Source organism: Pseudophryne corroboree, chromosome 4 (genome assembly GCF_028390025.1).
Source record: "Pseudophryne corroboree isolate aPseCor3 chromosome 4, aPseCor3.hap2, whole genome shotgun sequence".
Lineage (NCBI taxonomy): Eukaryota > Metazoa > Chordata > Amphibia > Anura > Myobatrachidae > Pseudophryne > Pseudophryne corroboree.
In genome coordinates this window covers 406,628,476-406,646,219 of record NC_086447.1, presented here as the reverse complement: position 1 = coordinate 406,646,219, position 17,744 = coordinate 406,628,476, and the positions used below count along the sequence as shown (strand labels likewise).

The following is a 17,744-nucleotide window of genomic DNA, read 5'->3' as shown; positions in this document are numbered from 1 at the left end:
AACAACATGACTGAGACCTGGCCCTGGAACACTGAGCCAGCCTCAGAAGACACCTGAAATGTAAAAAATAATGTCCAGTAGTCCGGATCGTGACACAAGCACTAGCCAGTATTACAAAAATAACCTTCTGAGGAAGCCGCTGACACTATCGTAGAGGTAGGGAAATGTGTCGATGTTTATCCTTGGTCACCAACTGGTAATTTCCTGGATTGTCCCAAGTAGGCTTGCAATGACCTGGAATTGATGCCTCTGTAGAAGGCTGTGTTTTATGGATTGCACCAGCTGCCTTATCACTATTTACTGTATGCTCCATAGAAGAGGGCACTATGAATCAAATTGTTGAATACTAACTCTTACCAATTCTTCTAAAGTTGTTGTCTGGCCAGGAAAGGACTTGAATCAAATGAACTATGTAGTAAGTAGTACCATATCCTTGAATCCACTAATATCAGGATTATTGCATGTAGATACTTGCAGTATCTTACTAACCAAGTTTAAAATGTACTTTTTCATATTTTCTTAGAATGTTTCCAAGATAATATTTTTATGGATATTTTTAAACACCGGACGTAACTTTTTTTTTATTTTATATGTTTAATCTTAAATTGGGTAAATACAAGTTTTGACACTAGTATTTTTTTATATATATATTTTTTTCAGTTTCAGACCTGTTGTCACTAAGACATTTTATAAAATAAAAAAACTGGATAATTGCATTACAGTATCCATTATTGTCCATGTAAAAAAAAAAAAAAATCAACTAAAGATTAAGAACAAATATTAAGTCGATATGTCAGGCTTATCTGACATTGGACAGGGAATTCACCAAACTTTCTTCTATATGGAGACACCACCTTTCAAAGAAATTTGTCAAATATTGGGGATAATTCTGAGTTGATCGCAGCAGGAACTTTGTTAGCAGTTGGGCAAAACCATGTGCACTGCAGGGGGGGCAGATATAACGTGCAGAAAGAGTTAGATTTGGGTGGGTTATTTTTGTTTCTGTGCAGCGTAAATACTGGCTGCTTTATTTTTACACTGCAATTTAGATTGCAGATTGAACACACCACACCCAAATCTAAGGGGCCCTACACACTCGGCGATGCGCCGCCGAGGTGCCCGACGGTCGATACGGCCGACGAGCAACCCGGCGGCGGGGGGGCAGTGACGGGGGGAGTGAAGTTTCTTCACTCCCCCCGTCACCCGGCTGCATTGAAGTGCAGGCAAATATGGACGAGATCGTCCATATTGGCCTGCATGCACAGCCGACGGGAGATCAGTGATGAACGAGTTCATCGCTGGAGTCTCCACACTGAAAGATATGAACGAGTTCTCGTTCATTTATGAACGAGATCGTTCATATCTTTCAGAATATCGGCATGTGTGTAGGGCCTAAAACTCTCTCTGCACATATTAAATCTGCCTCCCCTGCAGTATACATGGTTTTGTCCAACTGTTAACAAAGTTCCTGCTGCGATCAACTCGGAATTACCCCCATTGTCCAAATAAAACCAAAAAAAAAAGAACAAGAAATATCATTATACATTCACTTAATTTTATTTAGTAACCAAGTAATTGCAGGTGCATTTAGTTAAAATCAGAAATGCTGATCTTCTAACATTCATGTTCTCCCTTATGTGCATACCATCACAAAGTATTTCTAACACATTTCGTTTCAACTTGCTTAATTGACTTTTCTCAAGGGATAATAGTATTGATCCTCATTTCAGTTCACCCCTGGCTCACACCAATGCATATTTTTTTAAAGTTACTCCCACCTGGACACTTCATGGGAAAATAGCGCACATGAACTACTTAGAATACTGATCACTATTATAGACATAATGCCAAGGTTTCTATTTTTGGGGAATTTATATTGGTGTATCATTTGAGTAACTTATTGATAATATACTATACAAATTTTTTATTTATTTATATATATATATATATATATATATATATATATAGGTAGCAGATATTCGGCACTCCCATAGAAAAAGCTAATTCAGCTGGCCTGGTGCCCTCCACAGCATAGCAGCAATGTAGAATATACAAATAGGCGGCACTCTCGGACTTTTCATATACAAGAAAAGAAATGACCCCTTCTTGTTAACTTAACGTTTCGGTTTTATTAACCGTCATCAGAAGATACAAGCAATACAAAGAACTTTCTTACCTTAATACAACTTAACACACCACGTGCAGCGTCCCCGGAGCCCCGGTAGACCAATTTCCGGTTGCGTCATCACCTGTAGACACCGCTGTCCACCCGATGACGTATACCTGCTCTAAGTGCATCCCATCACCATAACAACAGCATCAGCGATATGTTAATACTTTGGTATGCAGACTCTGTAAAACTGAGAATGCAATAAACATTATAAAAGACATCTATAACAGAGACAAATAGTCACCATTACACACTATACTGGAACACTTAGCGGAAATCCCTTATAAAAAACATGACAAAGATAATGTCTCATTCAAGCCGTTTGGAGCCACCGTGTTCAATCGGTGGATCCAGCGGGCCTCTTTCTGCAATAAAACTTTGTCTATCGCCGCCCCGTTTAGATGCCTGAACCTGCTCAAGCATCTTATAACGTAGGGTGGCCAACGGGGTGTGGTATTGAAAGTCGACAGTAACTAGGTCGACAATGTCTAGGTCGACCACTATTGGTCGACAGGGTGTCTAGGTCGACAGTGTCTTTAGGTCGACATGTTCTAGGCCGACATGAGTTTTTAATGTTATTTTGGTGTCGTTTTCTTCGTAGAGTGACCGGGAACCCCAATTAGTGCACCGCGTCCCCTCGCATGGCTCTCTTCGCTCGCCATCCTTCGGGCATGGTGCCTTTGCTCCGCTACCGCTTCGCTCGGCACAGATTACCGTTCCAATCGTAGCCCAGGTGGATCGTTAAGTATGAAAAGGTTCAAAAAAAGAAAAAAATTGTAAAAAACTCATGTCGACCTTTTGACCTGTCGACCTAAAGACCCTGTCGACCTAGACACCCTGTCGACCTAGTTACTGCCGACCAATAGTGGTCGACCTATACATTGTCGACCTAGTTACTGTCGACTTTCAGTCCGGATCCCTGGCCAACGTGTGATGATGTGATTTAAAGTGCTTGGCAACAGGCTGCTCTATATTTTTGCCCTCCAATATTTGTTTAATGGCACTTCTATGTTGCGACATACGTTCTTTGAATAGTCAGGTAGTCTTTCCTATATAATAAAGCCCACAAGGGCATTTGATGCAATAAACAACAAATTTACTTGTGCAAGTAAGCACCTGTCTGATTTTTATCTTTTGTCCTGAATGCGGGTGTACTATACAGTCACCTATCTCAAGATACACACAAGTGGTACAGCCTGTACACTTGTAATTACCTGGCTTCCGAGATAAAAAGCTAGTATCCGTTAATGATAACCTTGAAATATCATTATGTACTACCAAGTCCCGTATATTACTGCCTCTCTTGTAGCATGGCAATATTTTACTAGTTTTTATACTTGACAAATCAGGGTCAGACTGTATAACAGGCCATACCCTTTTGGCAGTTTTCATAAGATTCTGGCTTGAAGTAGTAAAACTGGATACATAAATCACTGATTCATCCAGTGCCTTTTTTCCACCTATATTATCTGCCGATATTATTTTTGGTTCAAGCATTGCCCGTTTTTTGGCATCTTGTAACAATTTGTTGTTATACCCCCTCTCAAGGAATCTTTGAGTCATCAGATAAACCACCAGATATTAACTTTAAAAAATGTACCTTACAGGCACTTTATTGCTACTGTTTAATCAGCTCTTTCTTACTATATGACGTGACCAAAATGGCAAAGGTTTCTCACATATGGAAGTGTCCTCTGTGACTGGAATGTCCCTGTTAATCCTTTAAGCCAGGCATGTCCAAACTGTGGCCCTCCAGCTGTTGAGAAACTACACATACTTAGAAAAAGGAGTATAGAGAGAGACCTTTGCTGGGTCACCCTCTGAGAAAGGCTTACTGTCTGGCGCACTCTTTTAAATATATTAATGTATGTTATTCAAAACATATTAAAACTTAACTTTTATTACAGTGTGATTAAAATATAATTGCCACCAAAACAAACATAAAAAATTTTAACCAATGCTCTTGTGTATATTGACTGTTACTAGTCATTAGTCTTTCTGATAATATTAAGGGTATGGTGATTATAGTATAATACAGACCCTTTATACAGAATGTACTAAAACCAAGTGATGACAACGCCCATATGGGCAGAAAATACTGATGTTGCATTTACACAAAGGTGAAATATGGACATATAGAATAGAAAAGGAATTCTATTAAACAAATTCTATATAGTGTTTAACAGAATGAATGAGATCCTTTTATAACCGTAGTAGGATCTCTTCAAGTAATTACCCAAAAAGAGGGGGCTGCTCCTTGTAATGCATAAAGTTCCTGAAAAGTCAGGATATTCTTAGTGTAATTCACATTTGTTGTGACACTTTCTTTAAGCAACTTGATCCACAGAGACTTATGTGCTTTATATGATCGTATATATTGGCAACAGAGTTGGAAATTTTAAGAATAGAATATATAAATTGCCTATCAATCTCCTGAATGGTGGGTATGTTAGATGGAATTCACTCTACATTTCTCACTCCATGCGCTGTTTATTCATCACACTCCTATTACCTATGAAATGTCTCCATCTTGTACAGCAGTACTGGTGTGGTGTTATACTGAATTGGTTGGTTAACCTTGCATATTGCGATATGAGAAACAGTCTGATCAAAATTGTAAAAGTAATTCCCTAATTACGCCACCTTCAGGGATATTCCTTGTGACAACCAGTAAAAATGTGAACAGAAAGATTTGTGCAACAAACTGTCCACCCAGACATCAAAATGTATCCATATCTAATAACACCAGTAGTGTTCTGACTGTAACTAAATTGAACACTGTAGCATTTTTATGCAGAGAAACGGATTTCAAATGTATCGTGTTTGAAAAAAGAGACAGTACCTAAAGGCAAAATAAATTGTAACAGATTACGTTTGCCTAAGCCAGTTCGGTGCAAAGCATACTTCCTGCCATGTCAATCACCATACAAATACTAATGGCTGCTTTGCCATAGTTAAGAGAGAGGTTTAAATTAGCAGGAAACAGCATAACATTATTAGCTATAATTGACTACTGAGCTGTTGCCCTTGGTGACACGGGTATATAATCAATGGCATTGATTATGGCAGTTGCATTTCAATATAATCACACAGATGATGTATTACTGTAGTGCGCTTGGAACCTGGATTAATAGAGAGGTTTAGGTGAACCAATATATGTAGATAGGGTGCCGGCACCTAGAGGCTAATTAACCCTTCTACTGTCCTTCCATGTGCCTGTCGGCAGTGAATGGAATGGATGAGAGCGGGGAAATGCCAGTGCCGGTACTGAAGAAAGTAGTGCAAGCCGCTTCTGCTGTCCACAGAAAAAGTCTCCCCCTCCTCTGTTACGTGAACCGCAGTGCAGAGAGGGTAGGAGACTGTTCATGGATGAGAGAGCCGCTCTGAGGATCAAAAATAAGTGTGTTCACAGTGTCGAAATTGCATTTACAAACAAGTGGACCTGGAGCAGCTCACAGAACCAGACGCCGGGTCGGGTAACAGATCCTCGTCCCGGAGACCGTGTACGTCCGGTATGCTAATTTGCCGATGACGTACGTTTCACACAGGCTTGTTCACATCGGGGATAAGCGGCTCTTAGCATCTGAGCCGTATAAATAGCAGCAGTGGGCGTGAGCTCTAATCATTAATCATGTCTGTCTGGGAACAATCATGAATACAGGAGGAGAGCGAGAATCTAATTATCCCAGAAAGCTATTACATAAAAAAAGGGAAGGGAGAAATACACATAGGTTCTCAATATCCCAGAAAGCTATTACGTAAAAGAAGAGAGAAATACATATAGGTTCTCAGTAACTGAATTGTCTGATTACATAAATATGTAGGGTTAATTTATTTATTATATAAGGTGCCAAATTTAAATGAATATTGTTCTAATATACCGACATAGTCGTTGAGATAATCTCAAACGAACGACCTATATTCCGTTATGGGTGAATTGTAATAATGTATAACACTATTACTATATTGAATCAAAAAGGACAGGTTATAATGTTATGATTCCTAACATATATGCTTAATAGACTCTTCATTGTTGATCTCTGATGTTATTTATGTCCTGAGATGGATAAGATTGATCCCCCACTATGTGGAGTAATTATTCTGATAAAAAGTACCGACACAGCTGTCAAGATAAATAATACATTCTATAGTTCATTGTGGATAAATTGAAGTGATATATAACAACATCACCACATTGATTCAAAAAGGACAGGTTGTGGTATTATGGTTCTTAACATATGTACATATATGAATTTACAGTTAGATATAGGGTATTAGTATTGATTAAAAGTGAACAAAATATAATAATGCCTATCTTATGCACATAATAAATCTTTGAATGATTTTTTTTACTGTTTGATCTATGTATCTGATCAATTAACTGTGCATTAGATTAGAAATATTAGTTGTTTATAATATATTGATAACTTAATGTCCTAATGCTCATCAGGGCATAGTGGTCCCTGTCTGTCACTCCTAACTACGGGTATTGTTAGCGAGATTTGTCTTGCATCCTGGGGAACAGACTGTCATATGGGTAGATGACGTCTGTACCCTGCCCCAATGATTCTATGTGGTGATTAGGTGTAATATTTTGGTCTCCATGTTTTTTGTACCATGTAAAAGTTATAATGTAGCTCTATGATGCCAATAATTTACATTTTTCAAAGGATCAAATATGGCACAAAAAACCCTGGCTGTCATGTCGTTGTACGAGGTATATATGTCAATTGATTGAACAGAGATTTTTTGGTCTGTAGAGGGGCAGACAATTGGTTATTTCACTATTCTGTACATATTTACCCGGGACACATAGGTATGTGCCTCGATGGTCACGCAAACGTATTTGACTGGTGGTAGAACAAAGTCCCAATCATAGAGGGATATTTTGCTGGTAAGAAGACGCTGTAATTGATGTTTTCGTTCAATCCTGAAGGGGCCATGGTGTCAAGCCTAAAAATCCATTTACTCTCCAATTTCTGCAATTCTCTCTCTGAATCGCCGCCTCTTATTCCCATCTTCAGTTTCTCCAGGCAGAAGAACTAGAGATCATCCGGGGATTTGGAGTGTCGATAATAGAAATGTTTGGCCACGGATGTAATCTGTTTAAATCGGGCTAAATCGGTTTCAACATTTCTAATATTCCCCATGTGCTCCATAATTCTCACCTTTACCATTCTCGTCGTCATACTTATATAGAGCATTCTGCAGGGACATTGAATGCAGTAAATGACATTAGATGATTGGCAGTTCGTAAATTCGCCCATTTCCACCCCATTTGCCATTTCTGTCTTGGATCTCAGGATTTGTATTAACCTGTTCACATACTTTGCATTTCCTGCATGGGTAAGTTCCCTTCATTCCCATTTTCCGTCTAGGTGTTCGAGTGAAATGGCTTCTTACCAACTTGTCCCTGAGATTGGGTGATCTTTTCCAACTCATGGATACTGAGGATTCTAGATTGTTGGCCAGATCCGGATCATTAAGAAGTATCGGCCAGTGTTTGTTGATAACGTGTTTGATTTCACGCCACTCCTGGCAGAAACCACCAACAAATCGTAGTTTAGGTTTGCCTTCATCCATCAACTGTTTTTCTCTCTTGCTCTCCTGAAAGATGAGGGAATGTCTATCCGTTTGGAGGAGTGCATTTTTTGCTTTTTTGATGCATCTCATGCTATACCCTCTCTCCTTCAGCCTAGTAGTGAGTTCTTTACTCTGGATTTTAAATGACTCATCCTCGGTACAATTTCTCCTCAATCTTAGAAATTCACCCCTGGGTATGTTTTGTGTTGTTGACGGAAAATGAGAGCTTGTATTCAAAAGCAGACTGTTTGTGGCCGTTTTCTTCCTGTACAGTTCAGTTGCCAACATATCATTGGTATCCCTATAGATCTTTAAATCTAGGTAGGGAATCTCATCTCTACTAATCTCATATGTCAATTTGAGATTCAGATTGTTGTCATTGAGTTTTTTGATGAAGTCTTCCAGATGTTTTTCTTCCCCTTCCCATATGATAAATATGTCATCTATATATCGCATCCATGAGATCTCATTCTCCTCACAGAAAACCTTCTCACGTTCCCACCATCCCAAGTATAGGTTTGCGTACGTCGGTGCGCATGCCGCGCCCATTGCTGTTCCGCGTACTTGTGTGTAGAATATATCGGCAAATGTGAAGATATTTCTGTGGAGAACAAAGTGTAGTAATCTCAATAAGAAGTCATTGAAGTCACTGGAGCCTTCCATACTTAAGAAATACTCTACCGCAGATATGCCCTTGGTGTGATCAATACTACTGTATAGGGATTCTACATCGAGACTGGCTAGGAGGTGATTTTCCTCCAGTTTCACATCATGCAGCTTCATAATGACATCCCCAGTGTCACGTACGTAAGATGGTAAACATGTAACATGTTTGCGTAGGTGAATGTCAATGAATGTGCTGGCTCTTTCTGTTACTCCTCCAATTCCAGAAATGATTGGTCTCCCTGGTGGATTCCTCGTGTTTTTGTGCACCATAGGCAGAAGGTAGAAGGTAGGGGTTTTCGGGTGCTCCACTAGAAGGTATTCACTTTCGTGCTTTGTTATCACTTTCCCCTCTCGGGCACGTGTTATGATCCGATTTAGTGCCAACCTACAGTTGTCTGTAGGACTAAAGAGGGTTTTTGTGTAGCAAAGGGGATCATTCAACTGTCTCATGGCCTCTTTTAAATACATTTCTTTAGGCCAAATAACAATATTGCCCCCCTTATCGGAGGGCTTGATGATCGCATCTTCCCATTTGCTGATCTCATTTAGGGCTTTTCTTTCCTCACGCGTAAGGTTATCCTTGTATTTATCCTTGCGTCTGTGAATGACATCTAGATCTCGGCTGACCATGTCCATGAATATTTTAACCTCTGGACAAATTTGATCCTGTGGAAAAAACTGGGATTTCTTTTTACATATAGTTCTTTCCGTTCCTTCAGAGTCCGTATTCGTGGATTCTGATAACTCCTCTAGGATTGATACCATTTCCAAATCTCGTTCCGTAAATTCTTCGGATATGTGGCTGCTGCTACCCTGTTCCTCAGATACAGGTTGTGCATTATAAATTTCTTTCTTTGTATGATATTTCATAAGTAGCAGTTTGCGGCCAAACAGTTTGATATCTTTTTCCCATTGGAAACGATTGAGACTTTTTTGTCATATAGTGCTTAAAGCAGGCATGTCCAAACTGCGGCCCTCCAGCTGTTGAGAAACTACACATCCCAGCATGCCCTGACAGCTTTAGCATTTTCTGACAGCAAAACTGTGTCAGGGCATGATGGGATATGTAGTTTCTCAACAGCTGGAGGGCCGCAGTTTGGACATGCCTGCTTTAATCACTATATGTATAGCACACACAATGCCAGAGTGTGATAGAGATTGGTGTGTTAACAAATTCATCTCCAACCCTCTTCCTCTGTTCCCTAAATGTATGCCGATGTCCATAATTGTGAAAACACCCTTATAAAAAGTTAACGAGTAAGGAAATATTAATCTAGTTTCTACACATATGAAAAGTGAGAGGAGGAAAACGTTTTAGGGTATGTCATCAGTATGGTGGCCATCTTGGATGCAACTATAATGTTTTAATTAGGAAGCAGTCATGACATATCAGACAGTTGCCGAATTTCATTAAAAAAACAATGGTGTTCTTGATTTTAAGGTATCTTTATTCATTTAAGAGTTTTAACATACATTTTTAAAGATTAATGTTTCCTAACTCATTTCCTTTTTATAAGGGTGTTTCCACAGTAATGGACCACGCTGTACTGTTACTTTGTAGCTGTCTGTCCCAGACTTAGCTGGCGGAAGTATCCATAGTTTTAAAAGTGTGGTCATTTTAAAAAAACAATGCATTGATTGTGAACTACAATACAAATAAATGTTATGGCATTGGAAAAACCACTTTCCAATAGTTGTACACATACATGATGTTAAGTACTTGACTGCTTATGATAATGATGGGCCACAACCACTTTGAAGACCAGAAGCATTAATCTGTCAACTGATTTGACGAATTTGTTTTTTGAAGTATAAATTGTGCTATAGCACCAATATTCAACAGGAATTGGTAATTCTATTTTTAGCAATCATAGTGTATGCAGCAGTTTTTGATCAAGAAACAATTTTGGTTACTTGCTGCATTTTTGTACAGCTTATATTACTGTTATGTTCGTTGAGTGGGCTTGTTTTTCTTGTTAAATCCCTAATAGCAAGCTTCAGGTGCATCTTTATAGACTACTTTTTCTAGACTTGTAAGTGTCCTTTCAATCTGTGAATACATTGAAGGCTCACAATTGCTTTCCCGCCTGGAGCCCTGAGTCATGAGAGGCCTGCTTAAGACAAATCATCCATAAATGACACTATACATCTGCAGGCTGCTCTTTTATGAATGAGTTATTAGGAACTAGCAAGTAAATATTGCTCCTCCTCACAAGAAATAGATTGATCACATATCTGTTGAAGACTGTAAAAGACTCATGGTTCTTTTGCGTTTATTTTTCAGAGTAACATCAGTTTTGAAACCAGTTTTGGAAATTCCTCAACTTTCGCTTCTGTAGATTGCAATGCTAATGCCCCTGAAGGTAACTTGTAATTAAGTTTGTATATGTTACATTCATATGTTTTTAGAAAATAACCTTACAACTACTGTAGAACCTGTTTTCAGATTTTAACACTTTACAGCAGGTAATATAAATCATCATTTAGCTACTTTTTACAATATACTGACAAATCGTATTCTGGGTTGGAAAATATTTAAAATGTAGGTATTCTTGCATATCATAGGGATCATACTAGACACATTAGTAGCATAGGTTTAACTAATGTAAATAGGGATCATTGATCCCTATGAGTATTTTAAGAGGTGGTGAATTTAATTTGAATATCTATGACAATATTCTGCATGCGTGGGCCATCAGATTACAGTACATATATAAAAATTCCTAGTTTCATTTAAGTTTGGAGGTACAGTACAGTTTATTAGGCAGTGAACATACGTAATCCCAATAATAACTACTATTTTACGTTTTACATTTTATATGTACAGCCCTGAGACATGTTTTTCTTTAGGTACACTGAAAAGTTTAAACTTCCAATAGTTTCTTGTCTGTCAATATAGACGTGTACAATTAATAACAATTTCTTATGGTTTTGGCATGAGTGCGCACACCTAGAAAAGTCCAACATATATGAGGGAATTCAATTGGCCGCAATAATTTTCATGCAGGCTAATTGATTTCCAGGTGATAATCAATTGTCCCCGATGCTGGCAGTGATCAAGAATGCCAGCCCTATCAGCTCTATTTTTTTCGCGAAAACACACAGGTCTGGAAGTACTGTATACTGTAGCAGTGAGGTAATTGGCTAATTAGTTGAATCCTTTTCTAGCTGTATGTACAGTCATTATCCCTGTGAACTCCCCTATGGGCCCTGAAGAGTTAAAAAGGCTAACACTGTTCCTCATCTCTATGAGGGGAATTCAAGTGTTTTGCAACTTAATGGCACATTATAGTTAAACCAAGATGTATAATGTGTTGTGATTGCAAACATCCAATTTAATATGAAATGTCATTTAATTTGATTGTTTGCCATGGTAATTCTGTCACTTTTTCAAAAGAGCAATATCGCATCAAAACTGATAATGTTTATTACTGTTGTGCTCTAGCAGTTTAAAGAGTATATTTTAATTTGATAGCAAATTAAGCTGAATGCTGATATCTAAAAGAAAAAGTCGTTCAATAACATAGTGGCTACAAGATGTGGTACATTGAAACCCACATTCCGGGTTTACATGATTCCATTTATTTTATTTTATTCTGCATTTTCAAACCTGGTCTCCCTGTTTGCACAATACTATTTTTATACAGTGTGTCTCATTTCATTTTCCATCTCCCTAAAGGACTGAATTGTGAATGTATGAGCATCGTTCTATTGAAATCTGCACCTTATTACTGTGCCAGCCTTTTCATGTACATCTGTAGTTTCTCTCCTAATACACTACTTAAACCGGGGTGTGGTATGTTAGATAGAATAGAGTTAGGTCGACAGTGTCTAGGTCGACCCAGACACGTACCATGTCAACATGAAAAAAGGTCGACATGAGTTTTGGAAAGTTTTTTTGTGTCATTTTCTTTGTACAGTGACCGGGAACCCCAGTTAGTGCACCGCGTCCCCTTGCATGGTTTGCTTCGCTCGCCATGCTTCGGGCAAGGTGCCTTGCTGCGCTCGGCACAGGTTACCATTCCCAATTGTAGTCCACGTGGATCGCAAAGTATGAAAAAGTTCAAAAAATGTAAAAAAGTGAAAAACTCATGTCAACCTTTTTTCATGTTGACCTAGTACATGTCGACCTAGAAACCATGTCGACCTACTAACTGTCGACCAATAGTGGTCGACCTAGACACTGTCGACCTAACGACCGGATACCCTTAAACCGAGTAGTTTGACAAACAGCAGCACATTTCTCACTTTTTTTTTTGCATGTACCCACACAAAACAGGTTTTATTGTAAGTTTACAAAAAGTCTTTTAAAAAAAGAAAAATAAGTCTTACACTTCTATTGTACTCTGTTTTTTAAGTCATATTGGTTGCTTTCAGATGAACCAAATTTCAGTTGATGTCTGCAGCAGCAGGTCACTTAACAGGTGGGCTGCACTGGGCAACCCTGAAAAAGCTTTTTCTGACAAAATAATTCTTCAAAACTGGGCTGTCAACTCTGTATGTCATGGCGACACTTCAGCGCTGCAGCTCCATCACCTCCCAAGAAGCGTTGCATACTCCCGCGGCCTGTTACCGGGTACTTGCGCTGGAGACGCTCCGGCTTTAGGCACACAGTCGCAGTCGCTCTCCTGGTTCGCGTGGCTGCTACGGGGAGGAGGTAAGAGGCTCCCCTAGGTGCGACCCCCATTAAATCTCATTCTATCTGCAACCTAGGGAGACAGGTCGCGGCACTGGAGTGGACACTGTCACAGAGCAGGGACCCCACTAGACCACCAGGGCAATAGATCACAGGTCGGGTGTACTAACGCCCCATTTAATAAGGCTTGCTAGTAGCTGGTGTGGAAGTCCAGCAAAGGGAAGCTGGCGCTTGACCTATAGCCTCTCCTCCTTGCCCAGGGCGGCATCTACTGCAAATTTATCTTACGTCCTAGAGAATGCTGGGGTCCACATTAGTACCATGGGGTATAGATGGGTCTACCAGGAGCCATTGGCACTTTGAGTTTGAGAGTGTGGGCTGGCTCTATGCCCCTCACACCAGACTCAGTTTAGAAAATGTGCCCGGAGGAGCCGGTCACAGCTAGGGGAGCTCTCCTGAGCTTTTCTAGTAAAGTTTTATTTTAGAGTTTATTTTTTCACAGGAGGCAACAGCCTGCCTGCAGCGAGGGACTAAGAGGGGGAGCAGTGTCCACCCTGCGGGGTCTGAGCCACTGACGCCGCTGACTGGACACTGAGCTCCAGAGGGGTCTGATCAGTCTCCGCCACAGGGGAACCGCTCGCCCCAGGAGCATGCTGCCAACCCCTTGCAGAGCTGAAGAAGTGGTGAGTGAGTCACCGACCCCCCTAACAAGTGGGAGGCCGTTGGGAAGATGGCAGCAATGTGGAGGGAGCGCAATATTAACTGCGCTCCTGGGACGGTACCAGAGGCGGCGCTGTGAGGGGCGCCCTGGGCCAGCGCTTACCCCCCACTCTGGTCAGCAAGCCTGCCGGGGTCCGCGGATCTCAGCCAGCAACTTTCCTCAGGCCAGTATAATCATCTAAAGAGCGGGAAGACAGCGCCATTAAGGTGGCGGAGCTTCTCAGAGCAGACCCAGCAGCGTTCCAGTGCCATTTTCCTGCCTGCACAGCGCTGAGAGGAAGATCAGGTCCCTCCACAGCAACTCCAGCTTACTGTACACTGTACCAGGCGGTTGTAGAAGGGAGGGGAGGCTGTAATAAGACTGTCTCCTATTGAGGAGCACAGTCAGCGCTGACAAGGGGTATCCCTTTGCTAAAAAGCGCTGTGTGTGTGTTGGCTCCGATCTCTGTTTCTCTCTTGCAATTCTTGGGGGGGGAAACACTGTCTGCCCCCACGTGTGTGTGTGTGTGTGTGTGTGTGTGTGTGTGTGTGTGTGTGTAGTGTTTGGTGGTCTCCTTTAGCTATGTCCAGGGATACTGCTGCAGAGGATTTATCCTCCCAGGATGATCCCATTCTATGTAATCAGGTTAGCACTGGTTTAGCACAGATACCAGCAAGGGAACTTGGATTTCTCAGATTTCTGACAGGGTTGCTAGTAATGAATCTGCAACCCAGGTATTGCAGAGTTCTATGGCTGTATGGCCCATGTCTGCTACCTCAGGACACCCCGCTATATACCCCCACAAACATGCGTTGGTGCATGTCACACAAGACGAGACGGATACCGATTCTGACACTACAGATGGTGATGGGGACGTGTTACAGGGGTCCGCATCTCTTGCAAGGGTAGTGCAATTGTTGATAGAGGCTATCAGGGATGTGTTAAATGTTAATGATACCACACCTGAGCAGGTTGAGGAGGCTTTTTTCACTGAAAATAAGAAAGCTTCGCTAACCTTCCCTGCATCAAAGGAGCTGAATGCTATATTTGAAAAAGCATGGGTAAACCCTGAAAAGAAGTTTCAGATTCCTAAGAGGGTTCTGGTGGCTTTTCCTTTGCCTGAGGAGGATAGGAAGAAGTGGGAAAACCCACCGATTGTTGACGCATCTGTTTCCAGACTCTCAAAAAAGGTAGTTTTACCTGTTGCGGGATCTACCGCCTTAAAGGAGCCAGCAGATAGGAAGATTGATAACATGCTTAAATCAATGTACACTGCTTCAGGGGCCATATTACGTCCCACTATTGCTAGTGCATGGATTGCAAAGGCAATAGTGAAGTGGTCGGCTACCTTGCTTAAGGATTGGGAGACGATAGATAGGGATGAAGTTGCATTGTATTTACGCAACATTCATGATTCTGCAGGTTTTATGGTAGAATCCATGAAAGACCTGGATTCCATGGCTGCGGAAATTTCTTCCATGTCTGTTTCAACTCGTTGGGGACTGTGGCTGCGCCAGTGGTCAGCCAACGCGGAATCCAGAAGAAGTCTGGAGTCGCTACCCTATACTAGTCAGGCTCTCTTTGGGGAAGCTCTAGACGCATGGATATCCATCGCTACAGCGGGTAAGTCTCCGTTTCTTCCCTCAGCAGCACCTGCTCCAAAGAAATCCTTCTCAGCTGCGCAGCAAACCTTTCAGCCTAACAAGCCTAGAAGAGCCAGATCATCCAATACTTTCTTTAGGGGAGGTAGGGTTAAGTCCAAGAAACCTGCCGCTGCAGGTTCCCAGGAACAAAAACCTGCTTCAGGTACCCCAAAGCCCTCCGCATGGCGGTGGACTGCACAGCCCGGTGGTGGGACCTGTGGGAGCGAGACTCAGACAGTTCAGTCATGTCTGGGTATCGTCCGGCCTGGATCCCTGGGTGGTAGATATTGTGTCTCAGGGATACAGGCTGGAATTTCAAAGTCTCCCTCCTCATCGTTTTTTCAAGTCGGGCTTACCAACTCTGTTGGAGGACAGCTCAGTGCTTCAAGACGCTGTCCAGAAGCTGGTGGAGGCACAAGTCATTGTGCCGGTGCCACCTCACATGCTGAACAAAGGTTGCTATTCAAACCTTTTTGTGGTACCGAAACCAGATGGCTCAGTCAGGCCCAATCTGAACTTAAAGTCCTTGAACCCCTTTCTAAAGGAGTTCAAGATGGAATCTCTCAGGGCGGTGATATCAGGTCTGGAAAAGGGGGAATTCCTGGTATCACTGGATATCAAGGTTGCGTACCTTCACATTCCGATCTGGCTGCCGCATCAGCCTTATCTCCGCTTCGCATTGCTGGACTGTCATTTTCAGTTCCCAGGCTCTGCCATTCGGCCTATCCACAGCACCAAGGGTGTTTACCAAGGTGATGGCGGAAATGATGATACTACTCCGCAAGCAGGGTGTGAACATCATTCCTTATCTGGACGATCTCCTGATAAAGGCATCATCCAAGGAGAAGCTGCTGCAGTCCATTGTTCTCACAACGCGACTGCTCCAGAGTCATGGGTGGATTCTGAGTTCTCCAAAGTCACATTTGGAACCAACCCAGAGATTGTCATTTCTGGGAATGATCCTGGATACGGAAGTGCAGTGGGTGTTTCTTCCGCGGGACAAGGCGTTTGTGATCCAATCCATGGTCCGGGATGTCTTGAAGACACCCTGGGTGTCGGTTCATGAATGCATTCGCCTATTAGGAAAGATGGTGGCCTCCTACAAGGCTCTCCAGTACGGGAGGTTCCATGCTCGGACCTTCCAACTGGATCTCCTGGAAAAGTGGCCAGGCTCTCACCTCCACATGCATCAGAGAATTAGTCTGTCGCCAAGGGCGAGGATTTCTCTTCTCTGGTGGCTCCAATTGTCTCACCTCCTGGAAGACCGCAGGTTCGGGATTCAGGACTGGGTCCTGCTAACAATGGATGCGAGCCTCCAGGGCTGGGGAGCAGTCACTCAAGGAGTGACCTTCCAAGGATGGTGGTCAAGCCTGGAAGCCAGCCTGCACATCAACATTCTGGAACTAAGAGCCATCTACAACTGTCTTCTTCAGATGGCTCCTCTTCTAAGAAACCGGGCCATTCAAGTGCAGTCAGACAACGTAACAACAGTGGCTTACATAAACCGACAGGGTGGAACGAAGAGCAGAGCGGCAATGTCAGAGGTGACAAGAATACTCCTCTGGACAGGAAAGCACGCGTTGGTGCTGTCAGCCATCTTCATTCCGAGAGTAGACAACTGGGAAGCAGACTTCCTCAGCAGACACGGTCTCCATCCAGGAGAGTGGGGACTCCGTCCGGAGGTGTTCAAGGAAGTTACGGATCTTTGGGGTCTACCCCAAATAGACATGATGGCCTCTCGTCTCAACAAGAAGCTTCTGCGCTATTGTTCCAGGTCGAGGGACCCACATGCAGTGACAGTGGACGCCCTGGTGTCTCCGTGGGTGTTCCAGTCAGTGTACATTTTTCCTCCGCTCCCACTCATCCCAAGAATCCTAAAGCTCATAAGGAGACCAAGGGTTCAAGTGATCCTCATTGCCCCAGACTGGCCAAGAAGGGCTTGGTACGCGGACCTTCTGAATCTACTGCAAGAACAGCCAAGGCCTCTTCCTCTTCGGGAGGACCTGCTACAGCAGGGGCCGTTCGCTTATCAAGACTTACCGCAGCTACGTTTGATGGCATGGAAGTTGAGCGCCTGATTCTTGCTCGGAAGGGTATTCCGAAGAAAGTTATTCCTACCCTTATATAGGCTAGGAAAGGGGTAACATCTAAACATTACCATCGTATTTGGAAGAAATATGTCTCTTGGTGTGAGTCCAAGAAGTTTTCTACGGTGGAGTTTCAACTGGGACGTTTCCTCCTCTTCCTGCAATCAGGAGTGGATATGCGTCTGCGGTTGGGATCTGTGAAGGTCCAGATTTCAGCCATATCCATTTTCTTTCAGAAACAATTGGCTGCCCTCCCTGA

At 42.2% G+C, this 17,744-nt stretch overlaps 1 protein-coding gene across 1 annotated transcript in view; it reads left to right on the top strand.

The window, feature by feature from the left end:
- LMBRD1 (LMBR1 domain containing 1) overlaps positions 1-17,744 on the top strand; it is a 677,250-nt gene that overhangs the window by 522,303 nt on the left and 137,203 nt on the right. Inside the window, exon 14 of the mRNA XM_063916757.1 lies at positions 10,704-10,782. Within this exon, the coding sequence (XP_063772827.1) occupies positions 10,704-10,782 (79 nt within the window). The remainder of the gene's footprint in view (positions 1-10,703; positions 10,783-17,744) is intronic.